The 19,694-nt window shown below is 42.2% G+C and overlaps 1 protein-coding gene across 1 annotated transcript in view; it reads left to right on the top strand.

The window, feature by feature from the left end:
- The first annotated feature begins 240 nt into the window (after positions 1–240).
- The window catches only part of SDHC (succinate dehydrogenase complex subunit C), a 33,643-nt gene continuing 14,189 nt past the window's right edge, over positions 241–19,694 (top strand). The window contains exons 1-4 of the mRNA XM_045783822.2: positions 241–333; positions 5,162–5,218; positions 7,242–7,343; positions 16,188–16,249. Of these exons, the coding sequence (XP_045639778.1) occupies positions 314–333; positions 5,162–5,218; positions 7,242–7,343; positions 16,188–16,249 (241 nt within the window). The 5' untranslated portion in view covers positions 241–313. The remainder of the gene's footprint in view (positions 334–5,161; positions 5,219–7,241; positions 7,344–16,187; positions 16,250–19,694) is intronic.

The raw sequence follows: 19,694 nt of genomic DNA on the forward strand, positions 1-19,694 counted from the left end.
TCCCTGGTGAAGCATCAGGCCAAGTCAGATGTTCAGTAGTGCGAAACGAAATTAATTATGTTCGCAGGTAAAATGCAGACTGTAGAGTCTGAGTCAGCGCCATTTCTGCCAAATCTCTGGCAAATTCTGGTAGAAGCGATCTGAGGGAGACGGGGAAAAGAAGACAGAACCAGCAAAAACCAAGAATCTGAACAAAGCTGGAACACGGCCACGCCCCATCCTTTATAAAGAGCGAGTACTGTCACGTGACAGAGACCCCGCCCTGAGGCGGTGGGGAAGTTGGGCGTCACTTCCGTCCAGGCCGGAACTCAAGATGGCTGCGCTCTTGTTGAGGTGACTTTAGCCTGGGGCTGGGAGTCGGTGTCCGCGGCCGTCGGGAGCCCTGCACTGCCCCTCACATCTTGCTTACGGCTGTTTGCCCCGTGCCTGGGCAGGGGAAGGCCCCACGGCTGTGCGTGCCGCGCGCTGTGGAATCCTAGGGCCCCTTCTCTTCCCCCAGCCGCTCCGGTACTCGGGGTCACTGGCCGGTTATCTCGTCCCTGCTCCCTACCGACGGGTCGCGCGGCTCTCGCCCCTTCCACTTCCCCCCACCTCCAGTACTTTTCCCCCAGATTGCTCTCGGGGCCACACCGAGAGCCAAGCTCCGAGAGAGTAAAGTTATGACTTCGAGGTCAGCGGATTATCCGCTAGGACTTCGAGGTCTTATTCAGGAATTGGGCTTCGGGGAGAGGGATCTTGGTGTACTTTGTCTTTGCTTAAAACTCCTGCAAACGCTGGTTGCTGGCAATGAGAGGGCACTGTCTTGAGTTTCTAACGGGCCCCTGGCGGAGGGACAGGAGACCTGGATTCCTACCGCGCTGGCGATTAGCAATAGCGCCCATAGCGGTCACTCTGCTGCCCCACAGCAGCCCGGGGAATTCAGTTTTCATTTCTCTTTTTGTTCAGGGTGAGAAGGCGGGGGGGTGGGGCATGTGTGTGGTGTGGATGTCTCAGTTTTTCTATACGAGGTCATTCACTGTCTGGAGAAGTACCCCGGATTTTCTTCCATCCTGAGCTGTCCTCTTTCTAGGCTTCATTCTGTATTCAGAGCCTTTCTAGACCCAGCGACTTCAGTGACTTTAGACACTCCTGGTACAAATGCCAGCATAGTTTCGTGCCAAGCCTATTTTTGGAAACTATTTGTTATGGAAAGTTAGTTTTAATGTTGAGATTTAATTCCTGATTTCCCCAAATGTCTTCTCATTTCTCTTTCCACTTCAGTCACCCAGTATAAAAATAGAGGGACTTTATTTAGTTTTTCTCTGTGAAAAAATGACTCCTCTCGGAGTTGATACCAGGAGTGGGTTATCTCAATCCATCATTTTTCTCCCTCTCATTTCCAAATGTATCTTTTTTTCCTAAGGCATACCAGGGCCAGTCTCTTCAGAACTGCAGTCTTCATTCCAGGTAGTTTTACCATAATTGACTGGTTTTGAATTCTTTGATATATTTTGGTAGATGTCAGGGACTTTTGGTAGAATTAACATTTAGCTTGAAATGATCATATTGGTCAGGATTATTGTTCATTGACTAGTGCTCTATATTTTGTATACTCCCTAAACAGTTCACAGACTAGCCAGGAATGAATAACCTGCTGAGTAATGCAAGCTCCTTTGGCACTCAGTCAAGGAAAGACTTGCCAAAGCCAAGACGGAGATAGAGACCTAAGCTAAGAAAAGCTAGACTTCTGTCTGATAAAGTTCATGCTACTTAAGCACAAAGTCACCAGGAGTCATTAACTATCTGCACATCGCTCATCATATAAAATGCTACATGTGAAACACCTCTAAAAATAAGGTTTAACTTTAAATATGTAAGACTGCTTTTTAAAATAAGCATATTCATTTAGAAACCACTTCTTTTGAGCCTCTCCTATGTGTCAGACATCGTAGATGTTACAGACAGAAAGCATTCCAGTCCTATCCTTGAAGAGCTCAGGCTAGCGGAGAGATAAGTAGATTAATTACCAGGCAACATAGTATGTGTCGATACAGAGATAGGAAGAAGTGGTGTAGAAGCCAGGCAGGTGCAAGTAAGGCTAAAGAAGCGGTGAAGTCGCCATCTAGGAGTTGTTGGGTTTTGAAGGAAGAGTTTATCAGAGTGAGGGAGGTTCCGCTCAAAGAACAGCACAAGTGAAGGCATGTGGTCCTAAGACGGCTTGCTCTGTCTGGGCGTATGTAGTATAATATTCAGTAGTATAATATAAGGGGCTGAAGGGAATTTGTGGGAGAATGGATCCAGAGAGTTGGTTTGGGCTGTGTTGAGAAAAGCCTTGTTTGGCTATCATAGGGACCTTATACTGCAAGCAACAGAACTGTTAAAAGACTTTGGGGCAGAAAAGCAATGAAATCAGCTTCATTTTTCAGTAAGTTAGCTTTGGTAATATTGAATGATAGAGAAGAGAGTGATGCTAGGGAGATCAGTTCAGGAGCTCCTTTTATAGCCCTTTTGTGAGAAATGAAAATGGTAAGGACTAAAACAATGAACTGAAGTTTCCTGGATAGCATTGATAGGATTGGGTGGTGCCTCGCATATATATGGGGGGGCGGTGAGAGAAAAGAAGAAATCAAGGGTGACTCCTGTTGTAGCTTGGGAGCAGGTTGGGTCCTAATAGCCATTAATGAGAACTTTTGTATATAAACGATTGCTCTTCATCCTGTCCTTCAAAGTTGCACATCTATTTTAGTGTTGCTCTTACATCAGATATTTCTAAAACTTTTTGGCATACCATCAGATCAAGTTTAGAGATCATATAAGAGAAACTCATTATATTGTAGTCACATCTTGTTTTGGACCAAAAATGGTTTTATTTTTATTTATTTATTTTTTTAAAAGATTTTATTTATTTATTTGACAGAGAGAGGCAGCGAGAGGGGGAGTACAAGCAGGGGGAGTGGGAGAGGAAGAAGCAGGCTCCCAGCAGAGGAGCCCGATGTGGGGCTCGATCCCGGACCGCTGGGATCACGCCCTGAGCCTAAGGCAGACGCTTAACGACTGCGCCACCCAGGCGCCCCCAAAAATGGTTTTATTTAGTTTGATCACATAGACTTGGCTTTGAATAACTTTTGTTTTTCTCCAAAAGTCAAATCCATTTTCAGCAGATGAATGTTTTTATCACCACTGAGGGTTTTAAAAAGAACGTGATGTGAATTCTAAAGACCTTGGGGAGACCAATGAAATATTAGTAATATCTCATATGTATGGGCAATACTGCGGTTTGGAGAATGCCTTCCTGTACATTTTCTTGTGTCATCCTCCCAGCAACCAGTCAGTGGGTCTTACCAATCCCATTTCATAAATGAAAAAGCTGCAGCTCAGTGATTCCATAAAGTTATACAACTTAGAACTAGAACTCTAGTCTGACTCTTACTTTGATGTTCTTTCTGCATGACTGTTGTTGCCCCAATCCAGAGAAGAGTTTCAGAAACGATTTGAGCAGTGATTACATTTTTGGGTGTATGTTTATTGCATTTAGAAGGGAACAGTACTAACTAGAATGATACATTCTGGGTGTTAATTAAAAAGAAAATACTGTTACCTTTGAGCTATAACGTATAAAGTACAAGCCTTGGTGGAACTTTTCAGAGTTCCTGGTTTCACGTTAAAGGCAAGGATAGATACCTACTTTTGTCATATTTCAAATAAGGTTATGGAGTTTGTGCAGCTAGCTTCTGCGAGGGCCTTGTGGAAAGCTTACATTGGCATTTGTCTGGGAAACAATAGCACGAGACAGAGAGTGCTGTAGATTCCAACCCACATCTGCAAACTCTTGCCGGGTAGCTGGGTGACTGGACCTCGCCTGGTGTGAGGAATGCGTGCCCTGCAACTTCAGAACCACAATTACTTCAATTGATTGAAGACATTTGTTCCCACTTCTCCCTTCTGGGAGCCTTCCGTACACAATGTTGGTATTCACCTCTTGCCTCCAAAGCTGGAAAGAAGGAAGAGCTGAAGGAAGTGTTGATTGGATTATTTTGCCTTCAAATAGTGGGCGCTTCTACTGTCCTATGTAAAGCATAGGGATTTTGACCTCTTTATGCATCTAGTATCTGTGGTGTGAAGGACACCGTGAGCTTTTTTAGAAGATCATTGGATCTCAAGGAGATTTTATGTCCCCACAGTGCTTTACATGTAGTAGATATACCGTAAACTTTTGTAGAATCAATGTATTTTTAATTTTAATCCCACTCAGGTAACTTTCTTAAATAATTTTGGAAAGATTTGATATAATGTGAATAAAGGGGCGTCGTGGTCGTGTTTTTCATAATACTGTGAACTCTGGATCAGTTAAATTCACTTTACATAGAATGCGTGGGCACGTCTTAGTTTTAGACTTGAAAAGCAGTTTTGGTACTGATGTGTACCTTTCAAAAATAGCAACTTTTTGGTAGAACACTTGTGTACCCTCCTCACGTAACTCTTCACTGGTCAGGGAAGTCTTTGCGTTCCCATGCTTTTTGCATGATTAGAGACTTTTTGACTTGAAGTTCATCCAGCTTGTCTGGAACTTGATGGCAGTTCCTAAAATGATAGCTTAGTATTTAGGACCTTCCTTCCACAAACCCCTTATTCTTCAACCTTCTTAATTCATCCATTTGCAGCAGTTATCTGAGGCATATTCTTATTCTTGTTCTTATTTACCCCTGTCCTTTAACACCTAACTAAAAAAAAAAAATCACATTCTATATTTCTCTCTTGAAAATTACCAACTCTGATTATTCTTTTATCTTGTATTATTCGTGTTTGGCTAAGACTTTATTTTGCATTTGTAGGTTATATATCTGATTATTCTCCAGTTATTTGAAGTTGTAGCTTTCCAACTAAAAAATAATCTCAAGGAAATTGATACTGTCCTTGTTTTCATCTTATTAGTTTTTCCCTCCACTCCTAAATCTAATACGGTACAAAAATAGAGACGTTGATAAACTGAGGTTGATCTCTAAATGTGTGTTGACTCTTTATTCTCTCTCTCTTTTTTTTTAAAGATTTTGTTTTTAAGTAATCTCTACACCCAACGTGGGGCTCAGGGGATACAACCCTGAGATTCAGGGTCGCAGATTCCACCCACTGAGCCAGCCAGGCACCCCCCCCCCCATTGACTCATTATTCTCTTATCTTGCAGACATGTTGGCCGTCATTGCCTCCGTGCCCACCTTAGTCCTCGGCTCTGTATCAGAAAGTAAGTTTCTAAATTTGTGGAGGTTATTATGACTTTTTTTCTCTCAGGGAACAGCAGTGGGTCGTTGGTTTAGATTTTGGGGATATGTATGAAAGAAGGAAGTTGCAGAAGGTTGGCTGAAAATTTAGTGATTGTGGTCACTGTTTTTCTCATCTGGTAGTAGAAGGAAGGATAAAAATATTAAACTTTATTTTATTTTATTTTTTTTTAAAGATTTTATTTATTTATTCAACAGAGATAGAGACAGCCAGCGAGAGAGGGAACACAAGCAGGGGGAGTGGGAGAGGAAGAAGCAGGCTCATAGCGGAGGAGCCTGATGTGGGGCTCGATCCCATAACGCCGGAATCACACCCTGAGCCGAAGGCAGACGCTTAACCGCTGTGCCACCCAGGCGCCCCAAAAATATTAAACTTTAAATTTGGGAAATATTTTATTCTTTCAGAAAAGTTGGAAGAATAGTACAGTGGAGTTCTATATACATTTCACCTAGATTCATCAGTTGTTAACATTTTGCTGTGTTTAAGTAAACACAGTTTACTTTTTTATGTATTTTAGGTTGTGTCTTACGAAATCGTTACCTTTGTTGGTCAAACCTGGTCTAATATTGACAATTTAGTGTGGTCCAGACTGATGTATATTTAATTACTGTTAGTGTTTTCTCTGAGTTCTTTGAGATGAAGTTGCAGATACCACGACATTTTGCTTCTTCAAGAGCAAGAACACTATCTTATATAACAGTATAATTATACAAACACAATTACCGAATTCAGGAAATTTAAAATTGATGTACTCTTATCCAGCATAGAGATCGTTTTCAGATTTTCCATTTGTCCCATAGAATGTATTTTAGAGAAATACAGTCCTCCTGTTCCCCATCCAGGAGCTAATTAGGCTCGTACATTGTATTTACTTGTCATGTTTCTTTAGTGCCCTTTACTCTGGAACTGCTTCTTAGCCTTCCTTTGTCTTTTATGACACTGACAGTTTTTTTTTTTTTTTAAAGATTTTATTTATTTATTCGGCAGAGATAGAGACAGCCAGCGAGAGAGGGAACACAAGCAGGGGGAGTGGGAGAGGAAGAAGCAGGCTCATAGCGGAGGAGCCTGACGTGGGGCTCGATCCCAGAACGCCGGGATCACGCCCTGAGCCGAAGGCAGACGCTTAACCGCTGTGCCACCCAGGCGCCCCGACACTGACATTTTTGGAGAATACAGGCCAGTTATTTTGTAGAATGTCTCTCACGTTGGCTTTGTCTTACTGTTTCCTATAATTAGAGTCAGGTTACCCGTTTTTGGCAGGAGTATTACTCAAGTGATGTATATTCTCTGTTACATTCACTTCAGGGGGCGTGTGATCATTTGAATAAGGGAATGTCTGCTAGGTATTTTTCCACTATGAAGTTACTGGGTTTTTTTTTTTTCTTTCTGTCATTAATAAGTAATCTAAGGGTAGGTTATATTTTCTTGAGTGGGATGGGATCGTGTTTAATATGGATACGTAATAAATGAAATTGTTGAACGCAGCTGTTCAACACTTGGCTTCAACCCAACCCTGTGACAAGGGAAACCAAGAAACTGTTCAGAGGTACTGAGCTGATCTAGTTCTTGATTTTTGAGAACCTGAAAGGGAGTCTTGACAAAACAGATGAGAGCAGGTGGTTGTGTATGAGACAGCACCCGTGGCCTGGGGAAAGGGTGATGCATTTATTTAAATGGTTTTGAAATATTGCCCTTGCTCTGCTGTGCAGCATGAAAGAAGTTGAGCTTCTGTTGCAGGACCTGTGTGTTGGGGGATTGGAAAGAAGAGTTCTCCTCTGATACGACTTCACTGGGTGATTGGGGTTATTAATAACTGAGTCAGACTTGGCATAGAGTCAAGGGGAGTGGACGAACATGTTTTCCTTATGCAGTGGGCTCATCCAGCCCAGCTTAGAGCTTAGCTTTTTTAATTTACCTTTTTGTTATGTAAAAACTTAAGCCAAGTTTACTTTTAATCATTTTAAAGCCTTCTGGTTTTATTTCAGTGCTGTTCCTTTGGGAACCACAGCCAAGGAAGAGATGGAGAGGTTCTGGAGTAAGAACACTGATTTAAACCGTCCTCTGTCTCCCCATATCACTATCTACAGGTAAGGTCTCTGGAACCAGGGAGTTTAGAAGTAATAGGTGAAGGTTCTGGAGGTTGGACCATTGCCTCCCTGTTTATTTCCCTCAAGCCTTTTTTATAAGAAGAAGACTGTTTTCTGTCTTCTGGCCTTATAGGGTAATTTATCCTGCAGAACTATGATTATGGAAAATGCTGGTGGGTCAAAATGTAATTCTCATTAATTGAAAAACATTGTTTTGAAACGATTTCAAATCTATATAAATGTTATAAAAACAATACACTGAATTCCTGTATAGCTTTATGCACGTTCCCACTTTGTTAACATGTCCAGAGATGATGTTCCGTCAGTCCTGTAACGCTGCTGTAACAACTCAGCACAAGCTTTGCGGCTCAAAACAACACACTTCCTGTCGTACAGTTCCATAGGTCAGAAGTCTGACACAGGTCTCAGTGGGTTAAAATTAAGGCATTGGGAGGGCTGCATTCCCTTCTGGAGGCTCAAGGGAAGAACCTGTTTCCTTGCCTCTTCTAGCTTCTAGAGGCTACTCTGAGTTCCTGGGCTTGTGGCTTCCTTCCTCCATCTTCAAAACCAGCAATGATGGGTGACGTTCTTCTCCCTCCCACCACGTCAACCCTGCTTCCATTGTCACATTTCTTCTCGATTCCTTCCTTCTGCCAGCCTCTCCCACTTTTAAGGACCTTGGTGATTATGCTGGGTTCATCCAGATAATCCAGGACAGTCTCCTTAGTTTAAGGTGAGCTTATTAGCAAACTTAATTTCATTTGTAACTTTATTTATTTATTTATTTATTTTTAAAGATTTTATTTATTTATTTGACAGAGATAGAGACAGCCAGCGAGAGAGGGAACACAAGCAGGGGGAGTGGGAGAGGAAGAAGCAGGCTCCTAGCGGAGGAGCCTGATGTGGGGCTCGATCCCAGAACGCCGGGATCACGCCCTGAGCTGAAGGCAGACGCTTAACCGCTGTGCCACCCAGGCGCCCCATTTGTAACTTTAAATTTCCCTTTGCCATTTAGGTAAAATACAGGTTCCAGGGAATAGAGTGTGGACATCTTCAGGGAGGTCATTACTCTACCTACCATAAACCCTTAATACTTGAGTGCATGTTTTTTACATTCAAGGGCACTCTAGGGTGGCTTGGTTGATTAAACATCCGATTTTGGATCAGGTCCTGATCTCAGTCAGGGTCGTGAGATTGAGCCCGGCGTCAGGATTCTCTCTCACCCTCTCCGTCTCCCCCTGCCCCTCCCTGCCCCATCCCTCTCTAAAACAAAACAAAACAAAATTCAAGGATACTCTATAGTACAAACCATCACAATCAGAAAATTAACTTTGGGGGCGCCTGGGTGGCTCAGTCGTTAAGCGTCTGCCTTCGGCTCAGTTCATGATCCCGGGGTCCTGGGATCGAGACCCACATCAGGCTCCCTGCTCAGCGGGGGAGCCTGCTTCTCCCTCTCCCACTCCCTGTGCTTGTGTTCCCTCTCTCGCTGTGTCTCTCTCTATCAAATAAATAAATAAAATCTTAAAAAAAAAATTAACTTTGACTCAGTGTCACCATCTAATCCTCAGATCCCATTCAAATGTTGTCAGTTGTCCTAATACTGTCCTTTATAGGTCCAGGATCCAACCCAGGATTGTGCACTGCATTTAGTGTCCGTTTAACTCTTTGATCTCCTTCGGTGTGGAACAGTTTTTTAGTCTTTCCTTATCTTTCATGACGTTAACATTTTTAGATTGTTCCTGTTTGGGTTTGCCTGACGTTTTCTTGTGATTTATGCATTTTTGGCAGGGATAGCTCTTAGTGGTCCTGTGTTCTTCTCAGTGCCTGGGGGAGGGGGAGCTACATGTGATCATGATTTATCCCATTGCTGGCGATGTTGACTTTTATCATTAGTTAAAATGTGTCTGCTTAGGTTTCTCCATCTGTAAAGTTAATGAATAAAGATATTGTGTTTATTGTTAATTATTTTGTGGTGAGACGCCTGCCCCCCCATCTGTTCATGATACTTACTATCAACATTCATTAGTTATTACTAGGAGTCACTTACTACAATGATGGTTGCCAGATTGTATTTTTTCTAATTCCATCATACCCTCTAGATTTATTTATAAATAAATTAATAAATAAATAGGCTAAAGTTTGCTTTCTTTATCAGTACAGACTCAAGGATTGCTAAAAGGAAAAACTCATTTCTCCTCTACTCTTGTGACACCACCTAAAGGAAAAACAGCACTGTTTTTTTCTCTGTTTTCAGTACTTCTTTTTTTTTTTTTTTTTAAGGTTTTATTTATTTATTTGACAGAGAGACAGCCAGTGAGAGAGGGAACACAAGCAGGGGGAGTGGGAGAGGAAGAAGCAGGCTCCCAGCGGAGGAGCCTGATGTGGGGCTCGATCCCAGAACGCCGGGATCACGCCCTGAGCCGAAGGCAGACACTTAACGACTGTGCCACCCAGGCTCCCCTGTTTTCAGTACTTCTGACATCAAATGTGTGGAGGTTTTTCCCACACGAGCCAGTTTTCCAACCCTCTGGATACCAGTTGGGTGTCCAGTAATTCATTTATGACACTTATCTGGAGTTAGTGCAGACCCCACAGGTTAGGGGCTCAGTCCCACAAGACTGCCCCCCACGCCAGATGCCAGTTTGCAAGTCCTGTGCTTTTGACTGACCAGCTATAAATCAAGAGTTCTTTCTATCCCCTTCTCAGGTTCAATAATTTGCTAGAGTTGCTCACAGAACTTAGAAACATTTACTTACATTTACTAGTTCATTAAAAGGGATATGACAGCTGATAGCTGATTGACATGTGTGGATGTACTTACCAACGTGGAAACTCTGAATCCTTCACTTTTGGGATTTTTATGGAGGCTTCATCAGGTAGGCATGATCAATTATTGACTCAATGTCTAGCCCCTCTTCCCTCCCTGGAAAGAAAGGGGGTGGACTGGAAAGCTCCAAGGTTCTAATCATGGCTCAGTGTTTCTGGTAACTAGCCCCCATCCAGAGTCACCTCATTAGAACAGAGGACACTCTTACCACCCAGGAAATTCCAAGGGATTTAGGAACTGTGTGTCAGGAATCAGGGTCAAAGACCAAATATTAGAACAAAAGATGTTCCTAGCACTCCCATCACTAAGATTATAAGGGTTTTAGGAACTCAGTGTCAGGAACCAGGAACGGAGACAATGTATATCCATATTTCTTTTTTTTTTTTTTTTTTTTTTTAAAGATTTTATTTATTTATTTGACAGAGATAGAGACAGCCAGCGAGAGAGGGAACACAAGCAGGGGGCGTGGGAGAGGAAGAAGCAGGCTCATAGCTGAAGAGCCTGATGTGGGGCTCGATCCCATAACGCCGAGATCACGCCCTGAGCCGAAGGCAGGCGCTTAACCGCTGTGCCACCCAGGCGCCCCTATCCATATTTCTTATTATTTCATAGTTCCTATTTTCCCCAAAGGTTAACTCTCCCTTTATTTTGATGTCTGAATTGTCCCACACTCAGCCAGTGGGAGTTCTTCAAGAACGCTCCTGTGCAATCAAGATCTGGGTGCTAAATGTGCTCATTGCTGCCAGGCTGTCATGGCTTCTAGGCCTTTGCAGTAGGTAGAACTGGGATGTATATGTCTGCAAACACAGAGGCACATGTATGTACGCGAGTATACACTTGTACATAGCTGCGTCTGTAGCTGCTTATCTGGTGTTCTCAGAAGTAACATTGATAGCTGCCGTGCTGGTGTTGGCAAAGCAGAACCCCTCACGAGCTGCTCCTTGGGCTCCACTACTCTCTTTACTTGGGTTCTTGCCAGAGAGGCTGGCCATTTTTTAACCACCTCCACAAATACCACAACGCTTCAGATTTTTTCCAAGCCGGATTCCAGAAATAATTCTGATTGCAGAAATTGGACATTCTACTAAAACAGAAGGATCCTAATAAGTGGTCTTAATCCTGCAACTTTATGGTAAACTTTTCTTAAGAGAGAAAACATTTGGGGGGGGATTATAATGGTGAAAAACTTATTATTATGTTATTCTTAATGTATATTTAAAGCTCAGGTCATGATCCCAGGGTCCTGGAATTGAGTCCCATGTTGGGCTCCCTGCTCAATGAGGAGCCTACTTCTCCATCTGCCACCCGCCTGACTCTCTAGCTCTCTCCCTCTCAAATAAACAAAATCTTTTAAAAAATAAATAAATAAAGCCCTGGGCTTTTTTCTTGGGTCACATAATGAATGATAGTAAGCTGGTGGGCTTGAGTCTTTCACTACCTTGTTTGCTGTTGGAGTTAATGAAACTCTTGACACGCTTGTAGGGGGGAAAAGCATCACGGAACACAGGGCAGTTTCCGAGATGATATGTCCAGGAAAGATGGCTGATTTATGTTTTATGGCATCATATTTTCTATTACTAACTTCTAGAGCTGTTTGGAGGAGGCATGAAAATAAAGTTAAATTAGCACCATATGAAATACTCTTTCATCTTAATAAGTTGAGTCAGTTTATCAAAGCAAGAGTGTATCAGGGTTTAAGTTATCAGGAAAACAAGAGTCATTGAAAAGGATGTTAGAAAACTTTTTAAGGGGTGCCTGGGTGGCTCAGTCGGTTAAACATCTGCCTTCGGCTCAGGTCATGGTCCCAGGGTCCTGGGATCAAGCCCCAGTCGGGCTCCGGAGCAGGGAGCCTGCCTCTCTCTCTCCCTCTGCCACTTCTCCTGGTTGTGTGCTCCTCTCTCTTTAAAATAAATAAGATCTTAAAAAAAAGAAAAAAATAGAAAAAACTTTGTTAAAGTTAGAGTTGAAGGGTCCGTAAAATTTAATTTCATCATCAACCTTACTGGTTTTCAGAGTGCTCCGGGGCTTTGGGTATTCCACTAAGCCTCTGTGGGTAATCGTGTGGGGCTGGCCAACGTTCAGAGGAAACTGTAGGCCCCTGGCCCTGGGTAACCAAAGCAGCTTTGCCTTGATCTGTGTTAAATATTGCGTTTTTGCGTTTCAAGAAGGGTGCTGCTCACACACACACGAAGTTAAAAGCCACCATTGTACCTACTGAGTGAATATCTCTGCAGTATCTTCATGTGGTTGTCTGCCTGTGCTTGTATACCTGTAGTATACAAGGAACTCACTGCCCCCCTTTTCCCTTTGGAACTTCTCTTACCATCAGAAAGACGCTTCTTTTATTGAAGTTGTTGCCTCTTATATCTTCTAACCAGTGGCTCTAGTTTTACCTTGAATGATATAAAATAAATCTAAGCACACTGGTTCTCTGACTTCTGTTTATTGATTTTGAATATTTTTTCATGTATTTATTGGCCGTTTACATATCTTCTTTGGAGAAAGGAATATTCCAGTCCTGTGCTCATTTTTTAATTGGGTTGTCTTTTTACTCCTTTTTCACATTTTTTTATTGTAGTGAAAAATGCTTAGTGAAAACTTGCCATTTTAACCATTTTTAAGTGCACAGTTCAGTGGCATTAAACATATTCACCTTGTACAAACCATCACCACTATCCATCTCCAGAATCCTTTTATATTCTTAAACTGAAACTCTCTGCTCATTAAACAATAATTCCCTTTCTCCTCTGCTCCCAGCCCCAGCCCCTAACCGTTCAATGTTCTCTCTCTATAAATTTGACTACTCTGGGTCCTCATAAGGTGGAATCATACAACGCTTGTCCTTTTGTGCCTGGCTTGTTTTACTCGGCACATTGTCTTCAAGGGTTCGTCCATATTGTAGACTGTCAGAATTCCATTCCTTCCTAAGGCTGAATAAAGCCTCTGTTGTATGCGTACGTTACATTTTGCTTATGCATTCATCCGCCCATGGACATTTGTGTTGCTTCCGCCTTTCGGCTCTTGTGAATAACGCCGCAGTGAGAATCAGTGTACAGGTACCTCTTTGAGTTCTGCTTTCAGTTCTTTTGGAGATCTATCCAGAAGTGGAACGGAACTGCTGGATCATATGGTAATTCTTCGTTTAATTTTTTGAGGAACCCGCCATACTGTTTTCCAAAGGAGCTGCGCTGTTTTACGGTCCCACCAACAGTGCACAGGGTCCCAGTTTCTCTCCCTCCTCATCAGCACTTGTTATTTGTTGTTTTTGTTTGTTTGTTTTTAATAACAGCCATCCTAAGGGTGTGACGAGGTATCGCATTATAGTTTTGATTTGCATCTCCCTAATGATTGGTGATACTGAGCATCTTCTCATACACTACCTGGCCATTTGTACATCTTCCTTGGAGAAAAGCATTTTACTTCGTCGATGGCTTTATTTGCCACATGGTTGTTAAATCACTTGCTGAAATTCATATATCCTATGTCTCTAGCTTTTCCTTGATTAACATTCCAGTGACAGTCAAAAAGGAAATAAAATTAATACATTTCAAATCAGTGTATTTGTTGATTGCTCACAGTGTGCTTGATACTCTTTTAGGAATTGGAAATACAGAGATGAATAAGATCTAATCTGTGTTCAAAGGGATCTCGTTATGTCCCGAAAAAATTTTTTCCTGAGGGAAAATTTTAGTGGCTCTTAGTGATTATCTTTTCTATAAGTGAATTAAGAAAATCTTGATTTTCTGTACCAGACTCCTACGTAATGTTCAAACAGGAAATAGTGGGAATGATTTGCCTTTGCTCTGTGATGTCTAGGCCTCAGCTAGAAAACACAAAGGCTGGGGCTGAATTAATCTGAAGATCCACTTACTCACATGACCTGGGTTGATTCTGGCTGTTGGGGGCACCATCCTTTTCTCCCTGCCTGAGCCTTGCTACCTGAGCTCTCTGTATGGGCTATTTGGGCTTCCTCACAGCCGAAGAGAGTGTGATTTGGAAGTCATGCGGTGTCAGTTCTGCTACAGTCTCTTTTTTGAGGCCATCAATCATCAAGTTCTGCCCAGGTTCAAGGGGCTCAATGCTTACGTGCCTGATAAGGAGTGACAAGACTCTGGAAGGTCATGCGGGACTGGAAATAGTACAGTGGGTGTCTGGGAAATAAAATCTCCTTTACCTACTCAGCACTCAGCTGACCCAGGCTGTGGTTGTAACCATTTTTGAAAATTAGGGTCACGTTTGATTCCAGCAGTTTCTTGTCTCACCCCCATTTTCCACTTCAGTATTTCTAAATATCCAGAGCCTCGCGCACGCTTCCTCTGGTAGCTCTTCCAGTCATGGGATTTCATTCGCTGGCCACGAGCCCTAAGTCCATTTGGAATGCTAAGCAATGTCTTAACAATTTCCCCACCTCTGTTTTTTTCAGTTCTCTCAAATCAATATTTGTTCTGTCTTTTTCAGTCTGATAATCATTCTCTTTGACAAATAAAATAGTTGAGCAATCGGCTTTGTACTCTGTCCTCTATTAACATAAAGTTGTCCATCCCGGTTAGGAGGCTTTCTTTCCCTGAATACAATTTTAAAAGCCCCTTTTTGTTGTCCTTGACATTTTTGCAAGCCTCAGCTCATTCTGGGTTTTAGTCTCCTGATTTATCTAACCAAATTATGTCATTGTTCTCTGCCTGTCCTTTGTTATGTGGCTCTTCTTCCGCCTTTTATATTTATCCTGTTAAGTCTGAGTTAAGCAGAGTGGTGTCTAGCCAGTTTTTGTGGTTTCTTTGGACATTACTCCTTTCTTACTGTGACCATTTTCATTACATAGTTAGAATTTCTTTTTGAGATTTTTTTCAGCCTACTTGAGTAGCTTGCCTTTAGAATGCTGAAAGTATGGTCTGCTTGTGCTCAGCATTTCCTATGTAAGCTGACTTTCCAGGATGAATATTAACTTTATCCAAAGACTCCTGTTCTTTCCATTTCACTAACCAGTCCTCTGGAGCATGAGAACTAGGTCCAGAATATAGCAGTGTTAGTTGTCCTTCTACGGAAATGCTCTGGCAAATCAATGATTCAGAACATGATTTAGAAAGGGTTTGATGACAAAGTATTTCGAAACAACTGTGGATTAAGAAACATTTACTAAATCCAGGAAAATTGGATTTAAAAATTTGGGATAGTAGTTTATTAGGGAATAAATGGTATGCTCAATGTGAATATTTATGGGCACATAATAAGAAAGAGTTCAAGGGTGACTATATTCTGTGAAACTAGATCAAGAAAACTCACTTCGTTTTCCTTTTACTTCAGTCTTGTGACTGGCACAAGGAAGGACCTAGGTGGTTGTATTCTAGTGATTATTTTCTAACTAGATGCAACTTTAATTGGTGCCTGACTAACGTTGTTTCTTCTTATGAAAGGAGGAGTTTGAGTTGTGATTGATTCCTTCTGGTAAAAGGGATGTTCTCCTGAAGTAAATCAGTTTTCCTATAAAACAGTGCCTATTTCCAAAGTGGTTTATATTGTCTTTGCCAAAATGGAGTCTCTGGGGATGGCTGGGGCTCAGTCGTTAAACATGTGTCTTCGGCCCAGGGCGTGATCTCAGGGTCCTGGATCGAGCCCCACATCGGGCTCCCTGCTCCGCTGGGAGCCTGCTTCTTCCTCTCCCACTCCCCCTGCTTGTGTTCCCTCTCTCGCTGGCTGGCTAGCTCTCTGTCAAATAAATAAATAAAATCTTTTAAAAAAACAAAACCAGGGGCGCCTGGGTGGCTCAGTTGTTAAGCATCTGCCTTTGGCTCAGGGCGTGATCCCAGCGTTCTGGGATCGAGCCCCACATCAGGCTCCTCCACTGGGAGCCTGCTTCTTCCTCTCCCACTCCCCCTGCTTGTGTTCCCTCTGTCACTGGCTGTCTCTGTCAAATAAATAAATAAATAAAATCTTTAAAAACAAAAACAAAAACAAAATGGAGTCTCCATTGTGATGTCATATTTTTCTTTTTTTAATTGCCTTCGTGTATTTCTTTGCAGTTGGTCTCTTCCCATGGCGATGTCCATTTGCCACCGTGGTACTGGTGTGGCCTTGAGTGCAGGTATGTACATGTGAATTTATGCGCTTGTGCGCGCGCATACACACGCATGCACACACATACACACACACGCACTTTGAAGAACTTTGCTGTTTCTGTGCCTCTTAGCACTGCCTTTTCTACAAATCAGCAACTTGATTTAGAGAAAGTGATGAGTCCTTTTAAGCTTACTGTTCATTCATTCCTTTAACAATTCATTCTGAGTTTCCAGTGTGCTCACATTCTTTTCTTAGCCAGTTTTTTTTAAGGTTTTTTTTTTTTTTTTAATTTAAGCAATCTCTACCCCCGTGTGGGTCTTGAACTCACAACTCTGAGATTAAGAGTTGCATGCTCTTCTGACTGAGCCAGCCAGGTGCCCCTACTTCGCCAGTTTTTAAATCATCCCTAGCACAGCCTGACATTATATGTATTGAAATTACAGAGAGCAGAGATAGAAATGTCATAGAGATGGGCTGGCCAACTAAACATTGACCAAACACAGTCCAAGATTAGTCATCGACCTTATTCTTCCAGAAATTCAGTTTTAGCACCCATTCTTTATCACCTAGAATTGATCGGAGCCAAAAAGATTAAGTCAGTCTCCAATCTTACAAAATCTTGGTTTACAACCCAGGATGTCTGTTTATTTACTTATGCAGTATGAATTGTATGCTGGTCGTGGATAGTGCATCCATTTCAGGTAGTAAAGTTTATTACAGGTAGGAAGTATGCAGATTATCATCAGGATTTGGGGTCTGATGCATCTTTCCACAATAGGGAGATACTTTACAACAGGATCAGCTGTATTTAAAATTTTTTCCCTGGCTTATCATGGAAACATGGACATATTTCTGTTTTCTCTAATATTCTTCAGGGCCCTGCTGGGCTCCTGTAGACTATGTTTTACTGAAGTCATCAGCAAGACTGGTGGCTCAAGTGGAGGAACCCTGTATGTAGGGAGCTGCTGCTGAGACACTGGCAGAAATGATTTAACAACACATCTTTGCCATTTGAAATCAGATTTGTTTTATTGATAATCAAGTAGGGATAGGAATTCCTATCTAAGACCTGATGTTATCATTCCTATATTATCATTCCTTTGGTTGGTAAAGGAATGATGGAATCCAGGTATAAGGATGATGGCTTTTGCTTGGGAATCTGTATATAGTTTCTGGGGGGGGGGGTTGTGTGTTTTTTTTTAAAGATTTTATTTATTTATTTGACAGAGAGAGACAGTGAGAGAGGGAACACAAGCAAGGGGAGTGGGAGAGGGAGAAGCAGGCCTCCCGCCAAGCAGGGAGCCTGATGTGGGGGTCGATCCCAGGACCCTGGGATCATGACCTGAGCCGAAGGCAGATGCTTAATGGTTGAGCCACCCAGGCACCCCTAGTTTCTGGTTTTTAACCCACTTGGAATGAAATAATATGATACGTTTCAAGATTAGGCTCTTCTAGCTGTAAATTCATAGTTACTGTATATCTGCTTACTTAGAATCTTACAATTGTTAGATTGATACTTTATGCTTGGTTTGGTGGTATCGATGAGCAAATTTAATCCTAAAAATCATTGGAAGAACAAGACTAGTTTTATTAGGCTTTAGATCCCCCCCCCTTTTTTTTTTTTAAGATTTTATTATTTATTTGAGGGAGAGAGAATGGAGCAGGGGGAGAGGGAGAGGGAGAAGCAGACTCCCCATTGAGCAGGGAGCCCAACATGGGGCTCGATCCTGGGACTCCTGGATTGTGACCTGAGCTGAAGGCAGATGCTTAATGGACTGAGCCACCCAAGCACCCCTAGATACCTTTTTTATGTCCGTGTATTTATTACCACTGAATGAGAAGGGGGATATTGACTCTTTCATAGACTATAATGACAAAAAAGTATTAGTTTACCAAACATAGCTAAAGTAAATATATTTTTTTTCACAAGGATACTTAATAATCATTTATATTTTCTATCTTTACCCCTTGAATGACCTTGTATTCATCAGCATTTATTCAGTTTTTCCCTATTCTTGGCCCCTAATCCTGTGATGGAACATAGTGGCTGTTGTTTACATACGGTAGTAGTTCTCATGTTTCCCTCGAATGCTGAAGGTCCATTCAGAACTGGAAGGGAACTGGTTTTTGCTAGATGGATGACATAGGCAACTTAGCTCTCTGAACTCGGTTTATTCCTTATAAAATGAGCGTGTTAATAATGCCTATACCAGAATTGATGGAATTTCAAGAAAGTATACTTTGGATATTGACTTATGAAAATAGGGATGAGAAGCACGATAAATTGAATGGCAACGGTCTCTTAGAAGATGATGTGCACTGGACTGAATGGTGAGAAGAATTGGATCATTTGGCCTGAAATGAAGTCAGTCCCGGCAACTGTGATCTTTGCATTCTTGTGGCTCTCCTCCAGTCTTTTTCACATAACAGCAGGAAAAACAAAAATCTTATGAAAATAAGTGGAATCATGTCACACTTAGAATCACCCTTTTACTGTATTTGCCTTTGCACTTAGATTAAAACTTAAGTCTCCCCCGTGCCAGAAAGTGCTCTGCCTGATCCGGCCTCCTCAAGCTCGTCTCTGCCTCCCCTGCTTCCTGTGCTCTGCCGCCCTGGTCTTTGAGTTCCTTTGAATGAGCAAAACTCTTTCTCCCCTCAGAGCCATTGCATGTTCTGTTCCCTTAATCTGAAATGTCTGCCCCTACCCTGTGCTGTGCTGGGTTAGTTCCTTTTTATCCTTCAGATCGGAACAGAATTGTCCACTTAAACAGTACCTTGCTCCCTACCATTTCCGAGGAAGGAGTTTGTGGTTCTAGTTCTTTTGTTAGTTTCTGTCTCGCGGCCCTGCTCCTTCGTAGTTCTTATTGCACTGGTTGTTTCTGTAGAGCTTGTGGTATGTGTTTATTATTATTTTGTTTATAAATCCGTCTCTTTTACGAAACTGCAAACTCTTCAGAGAGTGGGGACTGCGTCTGTCTTTGTTACTGTTCGTACCCTCTAGTGAGCACTGAGCAGGTGCTTGGGTCTCTGTTTACAAAGTGAATATGCCCATCCAAATCATTTTGCTCGTGGTGGTCATTTCAGAGCTGTTCATTCTTCCTGCCTTCTAATTAGTTTCCTGCTATGCATTAGAAATTAGATAGTGATGGTAATAGCCTCTACTCTCGAGGGTAGAGGAGTCTAAGGAGTAAGACAAATAAATATTTATAATGCGTTATGGTAACTTTTTTTAAAGATTTATTTATTTATTTTAGAGAGAGAGAATGAGAGAGAGAGAGAAAGAGCGTGCAGTGGGGAAGGGCAGAGGGAGAAGGATAGGGAATCTTAAGCAGACTTTGTGCTGAGCATGGAGCCCAACGTGGGGCTTGGCGTGGGGCTTGATCCCACGACCCTGAGATCACGACCTGAGCCGAAATCAAGAGTTGGACACCCAACAAAGTGCACCACGCAGGCGCCCCTTTGATAACATT

The sequence above is a fragment of the Ursus americanus genome, chromosome 2 (genome assembly GCF_024610735.1).
Source record: "Ursus americanus isolate L20-20 chromosome 2, mUrsAme1.1.p, whole genome shotgun sequence".
Lineage (NCBI taxonomy): Eukaryota > Metazoa > Chordata > Mammalia > Carnivora > Ursidae > Ursus > Ursus americanus.